This window comes from Amblyomma mixtum, chromosome 1 (assembly GCF_055824585.1).
Source record: "Amblyomma mixtum isolate Tamu chromosome 1, ASM5582458v1, whole genome shotgun sequence".
NCBI lineage: Eukaryota > Metazoa > Arthropoda > Arachnida > Ixodida > Ixodidae > Amblyomma > Amblyomma mixtum.
In genome coordinates this window covers 79,185,137-79,197,432 of record NC_143012.1, presented here as the reverse complement: position 1 = coordinate 79,197,432, position 12,296 = coordinate 79,185,137, and the positions used below count along the sequence as shown (strand labels likewise).

Genomic DNA, 12,296 nt, shown 5'->3' with positions numbered 1-12,296 from the left:
CAACTAAGGGAAGTAGGACTACACTAGTGAGCTCTGATTTGTGCTTGGCTCTGGGTTTTGTTTGTACTATGCAAATGTCATAATGGGCTGTAGGTTTAGCCATGGAGAAGAGTGTAGGAATAAAGGAGGTAGGAATACCGCATTGCCTAACACCTTTTGAGACGTGAAGTAACAGTGTCAAACGACAAAGTGTTGACAGAGTGTGTTGAAAGAAGTTTCTCAAAAGAAATTAGACAACCTCTAATCAAGTTGTACACGAGGCACTGCTTGATTAAATGTGTAATGGAATTGTGAGGTTGCTAAAAATATCCTGCTATTTTAACCTCATTTGGGAACTCATTTCAGATTTTCACAGCAGCGAACTCAGTTAAGCAGTTGGAACAGGTTATTACATTTGGGAAGGTTGAAACTACAGCTTGATACATGCCTAGTTTTATGAAAGGGGGGACGGGGGCAGGCTTAACATAAAGGCTTGGCAGTTCTCTTTTGTACTTTATGAGGAGACCCAGTAACGTTAAGGGGGGATGTGGGGATCAGATCACAAAAATCGCGAAAAAAGTCGATTTTTGAAAAGTACACTTTTTGGCATCTCCAACACTGCTTCTATGTTGTACGGAAATATTTAACCCCCCAAACAAACTCTAAGCGCTCCAAATAAATAGGTACATTTGTTGGCATCTACACATAGACAGTGTGTGCTAGCTTAGAACTTTCAGGATTGCTTTCTCGAAAGTTTGTCTTGAGCTTAATACCTTACTTGTGGAAAGCGTAGCACAGCAATGGGTGCATGGATTTTCAGCCCATTTGTTTTGTTGTGATCACTGAAATGTGGCCTGCATCGAGACAGTCTCAGATTTACTGTTTAGGCTCACATGTTTTTATTACATGGTAATGAGAGCATGATACATTCTAGACATAAAAGAAGGTGCATATTGTGCCCTTTAAGAAAAAGAGCGGAGAAACTTTAAAAAACCATTAAGAGAGTCTTAATTTACACCACACTGCTTAGTAAATATTAAAAGCATTTACAGACCTGTAGCCTGTTTTTTTGTCATGCTAGGCTTTCCACAAGAAAGCAACATGGGGACAACATATAAACAATGATAAAAGGGGACCTTCTGAAGCTGTCATTGTGAAACTTTATATCTGATTGTTTGATGCTGTTTTAAGTTAGTCTGCCAAATTTCATCACTCTAAGTCGAAAAATAGAGAAGCTGCTTTCGATCCCCTCATCCCCCCTTAATTAGATAGCTTGTCTTTTTGATTTATGCACCTGCTAAACATGTAATACATGGGGAGCATGATGGCCACATCCGTAGTACCAGTCCTCTGCTGCTATATACTGCTGGAATTGTAATGGACTGGAAAGTAATCTATGTAATAAGCAGGACCTCCTGCAGGAGCAGAGTTCAACAAAACTGTTAAGCATCTTGTCTAGCTTCATTGGTATATGGCTGTCGCTTGTCAGGTGCCTTTGCTGTATAGTAGTAAGAGATCGAAAATCCAAACAGATTTTATCAACATAACCCAGCCCTCGAGGCTGTAGTCACCCAAGCATTCGTGAGACGAAAGTGGATTGCAGTCTTCTTAGTCTGCATTGCAGTCTGCTTAGTCCATGCTTAGTCTGTAGTGTTAGCCAATAACTGTTCTTTGGCAGGATGTCCTCAGAGTTTTTTTTATTCCTCTGTTAACTTCTCATCACTTGTGGAGTGTTCTCCTAAGGTCATATGTTACTATTAACTGTAGCATAAATGTGTAACTTTTCACACGAATAGCTATCTCATTGGAACGTCAGTGACAACATCCCGTCGTGCTTTTATTAGCTGTCTCCAAGCTTCCTGTCATTTGTGATTCTTCTTTGATGGACAAATGGTGACGTGAATGACGCTGTGTGCCTCCCGAAGCTTGCCAGTGTTGCTTGGCTTGCAGCATTGGCAACAGTGCACTTATAATCTATTGTTTTGCTCCATTTGGAAGCTGGTCATGCGTTTTGTTATGCATGTGCTTGCCAGCACCCATTTCTTTTTGCCAGACCACTGCAACTTAACTTTTTGTAACTTCGATTTTTCAGACTTTTTTTTTTTAAACTAAAATTTCCGGTCGCACTACATTCTGGGCATTTGTTCGCTGCTCATTATGTGTCCAAGTAGCATAGCTACAGCTAATATGTGTGCACACGTGGGGGTATCTGTGCATTGCTGCACAAACAAACAAACAAACAAACAAACAAACAAACAAACAAACAAACGTGCATAAACAAGCAAACAAGCCATTGCTGCCTTGGTGTCTCACTGTGCTCCCGATCTGTCCTTCTCTCCCTCCAGATTGCCGATGGTGTGAAGCCCACCTTGTCCGAACTGGAGAAGTTCGAAGAGCAGCCGGAGGGGCTCGAGCTGGAGTGTATCCTTTTCCTCAACTTCGTTGCCCTTTAATCGGAAATGTACTACTCCTCACTCCGTTGTCTTTGTTCAACTGCTGTCATTTGTTTTTTTTATTTTTATTTTTGCTTGCAGTAGGTTCTTGTTCACGAACACAGGGGAACTCTGGACTAGGTGCTGCTTTCGCAGGTACTGACACATTATAGCAGATGCAAAAAGATGAAAGGTATAAAAACTAAAAGTGCAGAGGACATCATGTCCTGTGTGATTGTTCCTTCTAAGCCTCCGTTTTCTTGCACTAGTTGTATAGTTATTCTCGGTGACTTGAACTCAAAGGGGCACGAAAATTCACTTGAATAAGGTGGAGTTAAAATTCAGGGAAACATTTTTAACGCACTTTGTGCTGATGGGATAACGCAGCCATTTCATACAAACGGGAGATTTCAGTTAAGCTAGTTTGAATGAACTAGAATGCACTGTGTATTGTACAGCTCGGAAGTTGCTACTGCCGAGGTTGGCAGAAAGCCTGGTTGAAAATACTAATGCAAATTGGTTGGTTTTTTTTGGGGGGGAAAGGAAATGGCGCAGTATCTGTCTCACATATCTCGGTGGACACCTGAACTGCGCTGTAAAGGAAAGGATTCAGAAGTTGCTACCTGTCTGCTGAGGTTGGCAGAAAGCCTGGTTGAAAATACTGATGCAAATTGGTTCGTTTTTTTTTTGGAGAAAGAAAATGGCGCAGTATCTGTCTCACATATCTCGGCGGACACTTGAACCACGCCGTAAGGGAAGGGAGGAAGGTGGGAGTGAAAGAAAGGAAGGAGCAGGTCAATACTAACTACGTGTTGATGTTTTTTGGCTGAGGGGATCCTATGTGTTGCGGTACATTCGCTTGACTGAACAAAACAACTGTTGCTGTGGTGTGACCAGTGGGGGAGAGCCGGCGGGAAGAGCAGGGCCATTCGTTTGCACCGGGAGACAACGTGGAGGTTGCCGAGGGTGAGTTGGTGCACCTGCAGGGCAAGATCATCAGCATTGATGGCAACAAGATCACCATGCTGCCCAAGCACGAAGACCTGACGGTGAGTGTTGACCTTTTCTTTTTCTTGACAGTAACCTGAAATGATAGGTGTAACGTTGAAAGACCGGAAGCGGGCGGAGTGGGTGAGCGAACAAACGCGGGTTAATGACATCCTAGTCGAAATCAAGAGGAAGAAATGGGCTTGGGCAGGGCATGCAATGCGAAGGCAAGATAACTGCTGGTCCTTAAGGGGGGACCCTGGTCTTAAAAAAAAAAATTTATTAATCTAGATATAGTAATGAAATTTTCAGGCCACATGTATTTTTGTGTGCTGATTTTAGATATGTCATTTAATTTTGTGTAAAACAATTCCTTGAGCACTTGTGCAATTTTTATGCAAGTATTTTGGAGAGAGCATATAAGAAAATTTGCTGCAGGAAACCCGCTGAAATGCATGCCATTGGATTTTCTTGACACCAAGGAATGCAATAAGGGTAAAATTATCATCCTGGCTATTATAGAACCTGGGTTACAGGGTAATGAAGCTGCCACTTCACAAACAGGAATACACACTTTTCTTCTCATTTCTGAAGCGACAACTTCAAAACTCCAAAACTCAAGTTCTATCATAGCCAGGATGATAATTTTACCCTTATTGCATTCCTTAGTGTCAAGAGAATCCAATGGCATGCATTTCAGCGAGTTTCCTGCAGCAAATTTTCTGCAAAACTTTTCCCAAAATACTTGCATAAAAATTGCACAAGTGCTCAAGGAATTGTTTTACACGAAATTAAACGACATATCCAGAATCAGCGCACAAAACTACATGTGGCCTAGAAATTTCATAACCGTGACTTCATTAATAAAATTTTTTTTTTCAAAGACCAGGGTCCCCCCTTAAGGGTGACGGAGTGGATTCCAAGAGAAGGCAAGCATAGCAGGGGCCGCCCACAAAGTTAGGTGGGCGGATGAGATTAGGAAGTTTGTGGAGATATGTTGGCCGCAGCTAGCACAGGACAGGATTAGGATGTGGAGGAGGCCTTTGTCCTGTAGTGGATGACATAGATGGAGGAGGAACTATGATTTTAAGGAAACAACAAAAGGTCCTCAAGAGTTCCATCTATGTCATTTGGGAAGTAGATGGAATTGATGGGGATGGTAAACCTCTAGCAGCCTACGCTTTATGTCCAGTTGATCTCTGTGACTCTTAGTTAGTAGTAGTGGTGTTTTGAGTTTCTATTGAGGAAATTGATAGGATGTGAAAGGGAATGAGTGAAATGCTAGAAATATCCTCATGTATAGTAAATAATTGAGAATGAATCTGTAGCTCTGTTAGGGGTTGTAGTGTTATCACTGGTGAAAGGGTGGCAAGGCGCAAATTAGAATGAATGATATGCTGTGGATGTGCACTAGCAACCTTGATGCGATGAAAAACAATTAAATGCTTTAGTCCTTGGTTCATGGAGAGGAATGTCATTTCAATAGTGTGGAGGAGGTTTGAAAGTGTCACATTGCTTTCGTCCAGCACAGCGAAACCTTAGCAATGCTTAACAAGGCAGTCCATAACTGAGTGCTGGATATAAAAGTTGAACCAGAACTCCTCTTTTTCAAAATAAAACATAATGTAATTTGCCACGAACACTACGCAACAGTGTTTTTAACATAGCAATTTCAGTGCTGCTGTAACTTTGTTGGGAGGAAGTTTAATAACTATAATGCACAGTTTTCAGACCTCCTCACAGGCACACCATGAAGTTGGTGAAGCAGTTCTTGCACAAAGTCATAATGTTTGAGCATCTATTGTGTGATTTTGGTAGACGCATTTCTTGTGCACATTTTTTTTTTGCGTACAGTTTGGCTTTGTGTTCTTTTTCATACCATCACAAAGCATGCATCCATAGCTCATGCTTGTGTGACTTTCAGAATACTGTCTTAATACTGCTTGGTGCCAGGTGATGGATTTAGATAGATTTTCTGAAAACCTCACAATTCATGCACCACTCACTGCATAGCACAGGTGCAGAGGTTATAAAGATGGCTGAATGCACCCTGGCTTATTTGTTTGTTTGTTTAATTTTGAGGAGACATCGTACAGGGTGGGTTGGGGGTTCTGGCACAGGCCTCTGTTCACGTGTTCACCCTTCTCCACTCCTTTTTCACACAGGACCCTCTGGACTTCCAAGCGCACGAGCTGAAGAAGTACTTCAAGATGGGCGACCACGTCAAGGTCATCTCGGGTCGGTTCGAGGGGGACACGGGGCTCATCGTGCGTGTCGAGGAGAACATGGTGGTTCTCTTCTCCGACCTCACCATGCACGAGGTGGGTGGATAGTTGCCAGGTAGCTGGTGTGCATTCGCACCAGTGAGCTGGCAGCTGGTGCCGGTTCATTCCGGATTGTTCCCCTTTTCGCTGATCTACTTCCTCCTCAGGAGGCTTCGTTAGGCAGTGGCATTTGTGACCACATCGACTGCCTTCAAGGCTTACAAGGCATTGTTTTGTTTTCTGGAAGAGACTGCCTTGATTGACAGATTGTGACTGTGTTTCCCGTTCCTTCTCTCCTCCCTCTTTGATCCCCTCACTCCCTTCCCCAGTGCAGGGTAGCCAACCGGAAACCTTTCTGGTTAACATCCCTGCCTTTCCCCCCTCTCTGTATCTATCTCTCTCTCTTCCCCAGCCAGTTGACATGCAGATACAGCTGAGCCTTGGTAATCTTAACTCCAGATATACCGAAATTGTGTTTGAATAAACTGTAAGCAAACGACATTTCACTGTACTGCAGACTTGACTGACTTGGCTACCAAACTTTTGGTTGTTAACAAGTGAGGCACTTGTGCGAGCCAACTTTGTGCTGTTAAGGGAGTCGTAAGTGTATGTTTTGCTACTGGCACATAGAAGGTGTCCGAATTTTGTGTGTTTGTTTTAGAGTCATGAAATCCTTTACTATGAGAATGCTGTGGAAGTAAGCCTCCGTGCAGTACCAATGACCCTGCCCCCCTCCTCTCAAGTGTTCCTTTCGGGACCACATGCTTGAGAGGTGTGGGTCTGGCTGGCAGTAAAATGGGCAGGGATGTCTGACGTATTTTCTCCTCTCCATTTTCTCCTGAATGCCTTGCTTTGTCGCATCTCTGACTTCCTCCCGTGCACTGTCTTGTGCTGCAGCTGAAAGTGCTCCCTCGAGACCTGCAGCTGTGCGCTGACATGGCGACAGGCGTGGACTCCCTTGGCCAGTTCCAGTGGGGTGACCTGGTGCAGCTCGAGTGAGTTACCTGGTGACTTAAACTTGCCGTGACCGGATCTCTGCCCTTCTTGCTCCCTATACGGTCACCCGCGATACATTAGTGGCGCGGGAGGGACCCAACCTACGGGCTCAATCTACTCTGTCCCTATACGGTCATGCCATCTGCACATTTAGCTCAAACGCATGTGATGGGAGCCTTGTGCAACAAACGTAAGCGCTGGCAAAGCAAACGTTGATGTCTTTGAAAAGAATGACGGAGCTTATCATGGCGGTAGATTCTGTGGTAACAAGCAGCATAGTGGAGTGTGTTGTCTTTGTAAAACAGCTCAGTCATGAGGCTTAAGTGGAGCATGTTTAGGAATGCAGGTAATGCTCCTCCAAGGGCACAAGTGTCAACATGGGTTTTAATTTTTCCGTGTTTGCAATATTTCTAAGTGCTCATGTTTCACTTGTTACGTATCAATGATTATACTTTTGCATTGTTAACGACGACTCGTAGATTCTGAAACGGTGTGAGTCGATCTGTCAGGAGCTGTCACTTGTCCCACTCGGTGTGTATGTGGAGTGCTAAGTAGCATTTGGGATGCCGGAGGGGTCTTCACTCATTGTTTGACGCTCTGCTCTGCAGTCCTCAGACCGTGGGCGTCATCGTGCGGCTCGAAAAAGAAAACTTCCAGGTGCTCAACATGCACGGCAAGGTGAGGTGCGCTTGCTTCTTTGAGGGGTGATATCCAGTAGACTCTCTTCAGTGCAAACGTGGCAGGACTTTGAAATTTGTTCAGCTATTTTGTAAGTTCGGGCTAACAGAATGACCCATGGAAAGGTAGCTGTCGTTCGAGAAGAGGCATCACGAGACTACGGCCAGTCGTTTGCTATGCCAGTGGAGTTGGCATGCTGGGTTGTCACGTAGATGTAGAGGAACAATTTGCATTCGCAGGTTTCTCTGGCACCGTTGCCACAGTCAGGTTGGGCATACAGAAGGTGGTACTACCACCAGAAATGACGGTTCTATTGTGTGGCAGTGATTCCACCTGCCATTGGCGTTGCTTTTTTGGAGCGATAGCTTCACTTTGCTCTCTAAAGCCGGGTATCGCAGTGTGTGCGGTGCACATAGCCTGCCAACCAGATAATGAGCAAACTGCCCACTGCGGCAGGTGGCAGTTAAGTTAATGACTGGTCGTACGGGAACAGCAACAGCAAGCAAACAACCCATCGCATAACATCTGCACCTCTGCACCTGGAGGGGTGTGGCAATTCCCAAGGATCTATGTAAATGTAAAATAGAGATTGACCATCTGACGATTCTCAAGGATCTATGTGAATGTAGAGATTGACCGTCTGCATATATGGGAATCGACCCATTGCGCTATCGCGTCATACCCTTGAGTAGGAGCTTAAGTGTGCCCTCTTTTTTACCGAGTACCGAGCTTTGTCATGCGTGCATTCGTGGTGCACTTGGAGTTTTCTTACTGATCATTTTCTCTTCCCTCTCTCTGCCCTTTTTTCTTGTGCCGCGCAGGTTGTTCAGGTGAAGCACCAGTCTGTGACCAAAAAGTGCGACGCCCGCAAGGCAGTTGCACTCGACTCTGACCAGAATCAGATTCAGGTCCGGGACATCGTCAAGGTCATCGATGGGCCACATTCGGTGAGGCCGCCTTCTCGCACGTTCTTTCTTTGTGACTCATTTGTTGAAGCCCCTGGTCTTTGCTGGAATGGAAGAACACAGAGACAGCAGAAAGTAGTGGATGCAGCGCAGCGCTTGGTTTATAGTTTTTAGTTTATAATTTTAGCAAAAGAGGGCACTTAACGTGGCTGGTGATGATGATGAATTTTATGTTGGACCAATGATCACAGTACCTTTAGAGTGGAGTAGATCTATTGCCTTCGAATCACAGGAAAGTCCTTTGAGGTGGCAGACCTCACAGGCTTGCAAGGTGTGTGCAGTGTAAGCTCGACATGTCTGGTTAAATTCAGTGTAACACTACTAGTGTTATGTTAACCAGACGCGTCAAGCTTTCACTAGTGGCTAGTCTCACCTTAGCCCTTGGACAGTCAGTGAGGCAGGCCCAGTGAGCTTAGTGTACCTTTATTTTTTGTTCTTTAACACAGCTTCAGGTATTTAGCCTTAAATGTGGTACATGATAGCCTTATTCGCTTATTCACCATAAAGCTCGACACAGCACACAGAACTTAGTTTAAGGCAGTGTCTGTATGCCTGGGAACATAACACATAGGATCCATCACACGTTTATTTGTAGGTCATCTCAGGTTTTAGGTTTTCTTCTAGATCAGCTCGTATTCATTGTGTTGCTACAGATTACCAAAACAAGTCACCGTTTCTGTGACAAAATTGTAGCTGTGATAATTGACACTGGTTTCTTGTGTTCGGAGATTTTTGTTTGTTAGTCGGCTACAAAATTTGGAAAGGACTATCCCTACTTCGTTCCCAGTCATCGATGGCAAGTCCAGATTCAGTGTTCCCGTGTTCTCTCGCCCTTGCAGGGTCGGCAGGGAGAAGTGAAGCACATCTTCCGCAACTTTGCCTTCCTTCACTCTCGGATGATGCTCGAGAACGGAGGCATCTTCGTCTGCAAGACGAGGCATCTGCTGCTCGCTGGCAGCACACGGGTGAGCATTTTTACCTCACTCACCTGTCAGTGGTCTGCAGGGACTGTGCAGATACCGTACAGCTGAGTGTTACTGGGAATGCTCATTGTATGTTGCCGCGTAAAGTCGATCTTTTTTTTTCTTTACCAAAATGATCAAACCAAACTGGGGGGTTGACCTATACACCTTTCCAACCTGGGCGCTGCCATATTGTTTCCGGTGGCGGAACCGGTTTCCAGCAGTCCAGAGAGGAGGTGTTTCGCCGCTTCCACCGTGCTAGTGGGAGGTGCCCACTGCAGTAAAGGGCACAATATGGCAGCGCCAAGGGAGCCCTTTTTGGAAAGGTCTATACATGGAACCGACCTCTTCGTGGGGTGTAATGCAATTTTGCCTGAGCTGCGGGTAATGCGTGTTGCCCATTTCCGGCATTATGCGGGGAGCTCTGTGCTTAAAAACAAAAATTGTGTATCATGTCCTGCTGATGAAATTTCAACTATGTGCCATTTACTCAGCTTGCGCGCGAAGACAGCCACTTTCCCGTCCCAGTGGTAGATAGCGTGAGGTTAGACTTCCAGTAACCTCTGTAGCGTCTCTTGCACTGTAATTAGAAACTACAGAAGCGTTTGCAGTTTAGTTGGCCACTTACCAGTCTAATCAGCCTGCCAGGGTGAATGTGCAGTTTTATCATCTTTATCACTCATAATATCCATTTGCCTCTGAAATGATGGTTGTGTGACTGCACTGTTTCGCTCCTGCTGCTTTAGGCTGCGCACATGCCACAAAGCCATTCTGTGGTAAATGCTGTGCACAGCATCTTCCTGCTTTGGCTACCGGGCGTTAAAACGAAGAAAGGGGGGGGGGGGGGGGGTGCATCAGCCTATTTTATCAATTTTTTTATGGACAATGAGGGCTGCAAGTTGCCAAGTTGACTTATACGAGTCAATGCACAGAGGTTAGCTTGTGTAATGCGTGTGACGAGTGCAACTCAGCATGCAGCCTTGCTGAGCTCTGTTGCATAGCCTTTCCTGTTGTAGAATGAGCCTCTTGGTAAAGTGTTAAGTTTATTGTGGAAATAGGGCAGTTTTGGCTCCTGAATAGAGTCTGGATACTCCATCGTTATACTGTTCTGGCCTGTGTGCATCTCTAGTGCTTGCAGCTGAATTCACTCTGTTCTTTTGGCTTTCTTAACCTACACACAGTGCAACTTTTGAAGCCCCAGTCAAATTGCATTTCTTTTTTAGAGGCATTAATACAAAGCCTTTTTGCCTGCATTGCAAATGTAACCTCTGACAGTGAGCATGCGTACAAGTTAGAGATGTAGGAGCTTGTTTCTTCTTATCTTGTACTGGCTACATTGCTGAAATGTTATGAGCCTGTGTAAATTCATTGTTCTTTTTATTTTTTTTTCACGGCATTCTTGTCTTACTAAGGAGAAGAGCTGGTAGCCAAAGTATAAGACATAGAGTTTATAATAATCCTTGAGCTTGAAGCCTTAGCATAAAGGAATTTCTGGCCCTGTTTGCTCTTGTTGCCAAAGACGTTGATGAGGAATACCGAGCTGTTGATGTGACATGGGACAGGCTTTAATGGATGGAAAGGAGGCCTGCTAAGTCATCATGATAATGACCTTCCAGTGGATATTTCCTCTCAAGATCAGAGTTTTAAGAGCAAGTCCTACAAACGCAATAGGGTAGAGCTGAGAGGCGAATTTGAGAAACACACACGTCAGGCTTAGTCATAGACTTTTGTGACAGTGCAAGATATTGTTGAGCCCCGCCGCGGTGGCTCAGTGGTTACGGCGCTCGGCGGCTGACCCGAGAGACGCGGGTTCGATCCCGGCCGCGGCAGTCCAATTTCGATGGAGGCGAAATTCTAGAGGCCCGTGTACTGTGCGATGTCAGTGCACGTTGAAGAACCCCAGGTGGTCGAAATTTCCGGAGCCCTTCACTATGGTGTCCCTCATAGCCTGAGTCGTTTTGGGACGTTAAACCCCATAAAATCAAACCAAACCAGATATTTTTGACGTTTGGCTCGGGTGCTGGAAATGAAAGTTGAAGACAGTATAAGAAGGGTTGAAACTCTGAAACCTTCCCTCTCCTTCTCTCAACGTGTGCAGCAGTCGACCGGCCCGACCATGGGTGGCTACACCCCATTGTCCCCCCGCATCTCGAGCCCCATGCACCCTTCGGGAGGAGGCGGGGGAGGCGGTGGAGGCCGCGGAGGGGGCTTTGGCGGAGGTGGTGGCCGGGGCCGCGGAGGCCGCCGAGACAGCGAGCTCATTGGCCAGACCATCAAGATCACACAGGGGCCTTACAAGGGTGAGTAGAATTGACTTTTAAGACTCTCTTAAGTGACTCTCGTGCCAGCATAATTGGTTTATGATAAAGGACACGTTTTTCAGAGCGGCAGAAGAGATTCAGCAGTAGAAAACGTGCTGTAAACCCTCCCATCGCTAACTTGGAAGTCGTAAAAGTTAAGGGAAACTTCTAGACAAGCAATGTTTTGAGACAAGCAAAGAACCAGAACTTTGAGTGTACTGATTGTGCTTTCAAACCTCAACTGGAACCAGCGTGTGTTGATTGTCGATCCCCTAATTGGGGATTTCAAGACTGGGAGCCTTATGGAGCACTTTGAGTGAGTGAGTGAGTGAGTGAGTGAGTGAGTGAGTGAACGAGCGAGCGAGTGAGTTGGTGAGTGAGTGAATGAACGAGTGGGTGAGTGAGTGAGCGAATGAGTGAGTGAGTGAATGAACGAGTGAGTGAGTGAGCGAATGAGTGAGTGAGTGAATGAACGAGTGAGTGAGCGAATGAGTGAGTGAGTGAATGAACGAGTGAGAGAGTGAACGAGTGGGTGAGTGAGTGAGTGAATGAACGAGTGGGTGAGTGAGTTGGTGAGTGAGTGAATGAACGAGTGAGTGAGTGAGTGAGCGAATGAGTGAGTGAGTGAATGAACGAGTGGGTGAGTGAGTGAGTGAATGAGTGAGTGAGTGAATGAACGAGTGAGAGTGAGTGAACGAGTGGGTGAGTGTGAGTGAGTGAGTGAATGAACAAG

The 12,296-nt window shown here is 45.5% G+C and overlaps 1 protein-coding gene across 1 annotated transcript in view; it reads left to right on the top strand.

The window, feature by feature from the left end:
- Spt5 (Transcription elongation factor subunit Spt5) overlaps positions 1 to 12,296 on the top strand; it is a 38,912-nt gene that overhangs the window by 14,314 nt on the left and 12,302 nt on the right. The window contains exons 9-16 of the mRNA XM_089552849.1: positions 2,325 to 2,400; positions 3,309 to 3,460; positions 5,564 to 5,719; positions 6,560 to 6,657; positions 7,267 to 7,336; positions 8,158 to 8,283; positions 9,141 to 9,266; positions 11,362 to 11,563. Coding sequence (XP_089408975.1) covers positions 2,325 to 2,400; positions 3,309 to 3,460; positions 5,564 to 5,719; positions 6,560 to 6,657; positions 7,267 to 7,336; positions 8,158 to 8,283; positions 9,141 to 9,266; positions 11,362 to 11,563 — 1,006 coding nt within the window. The remainder of the gene's footprint in view (positions 1 to 2,324; positions 2,401 to 3,308; positions 3,461 to 5,563; positions 5,720 to 6,559; positions 6,658 to 7,266; positions 7,337 to 8,157; positions 8,284 to 9,140; positions 9,267 to 11,361; positions 11,564 to 12,296) is intronic.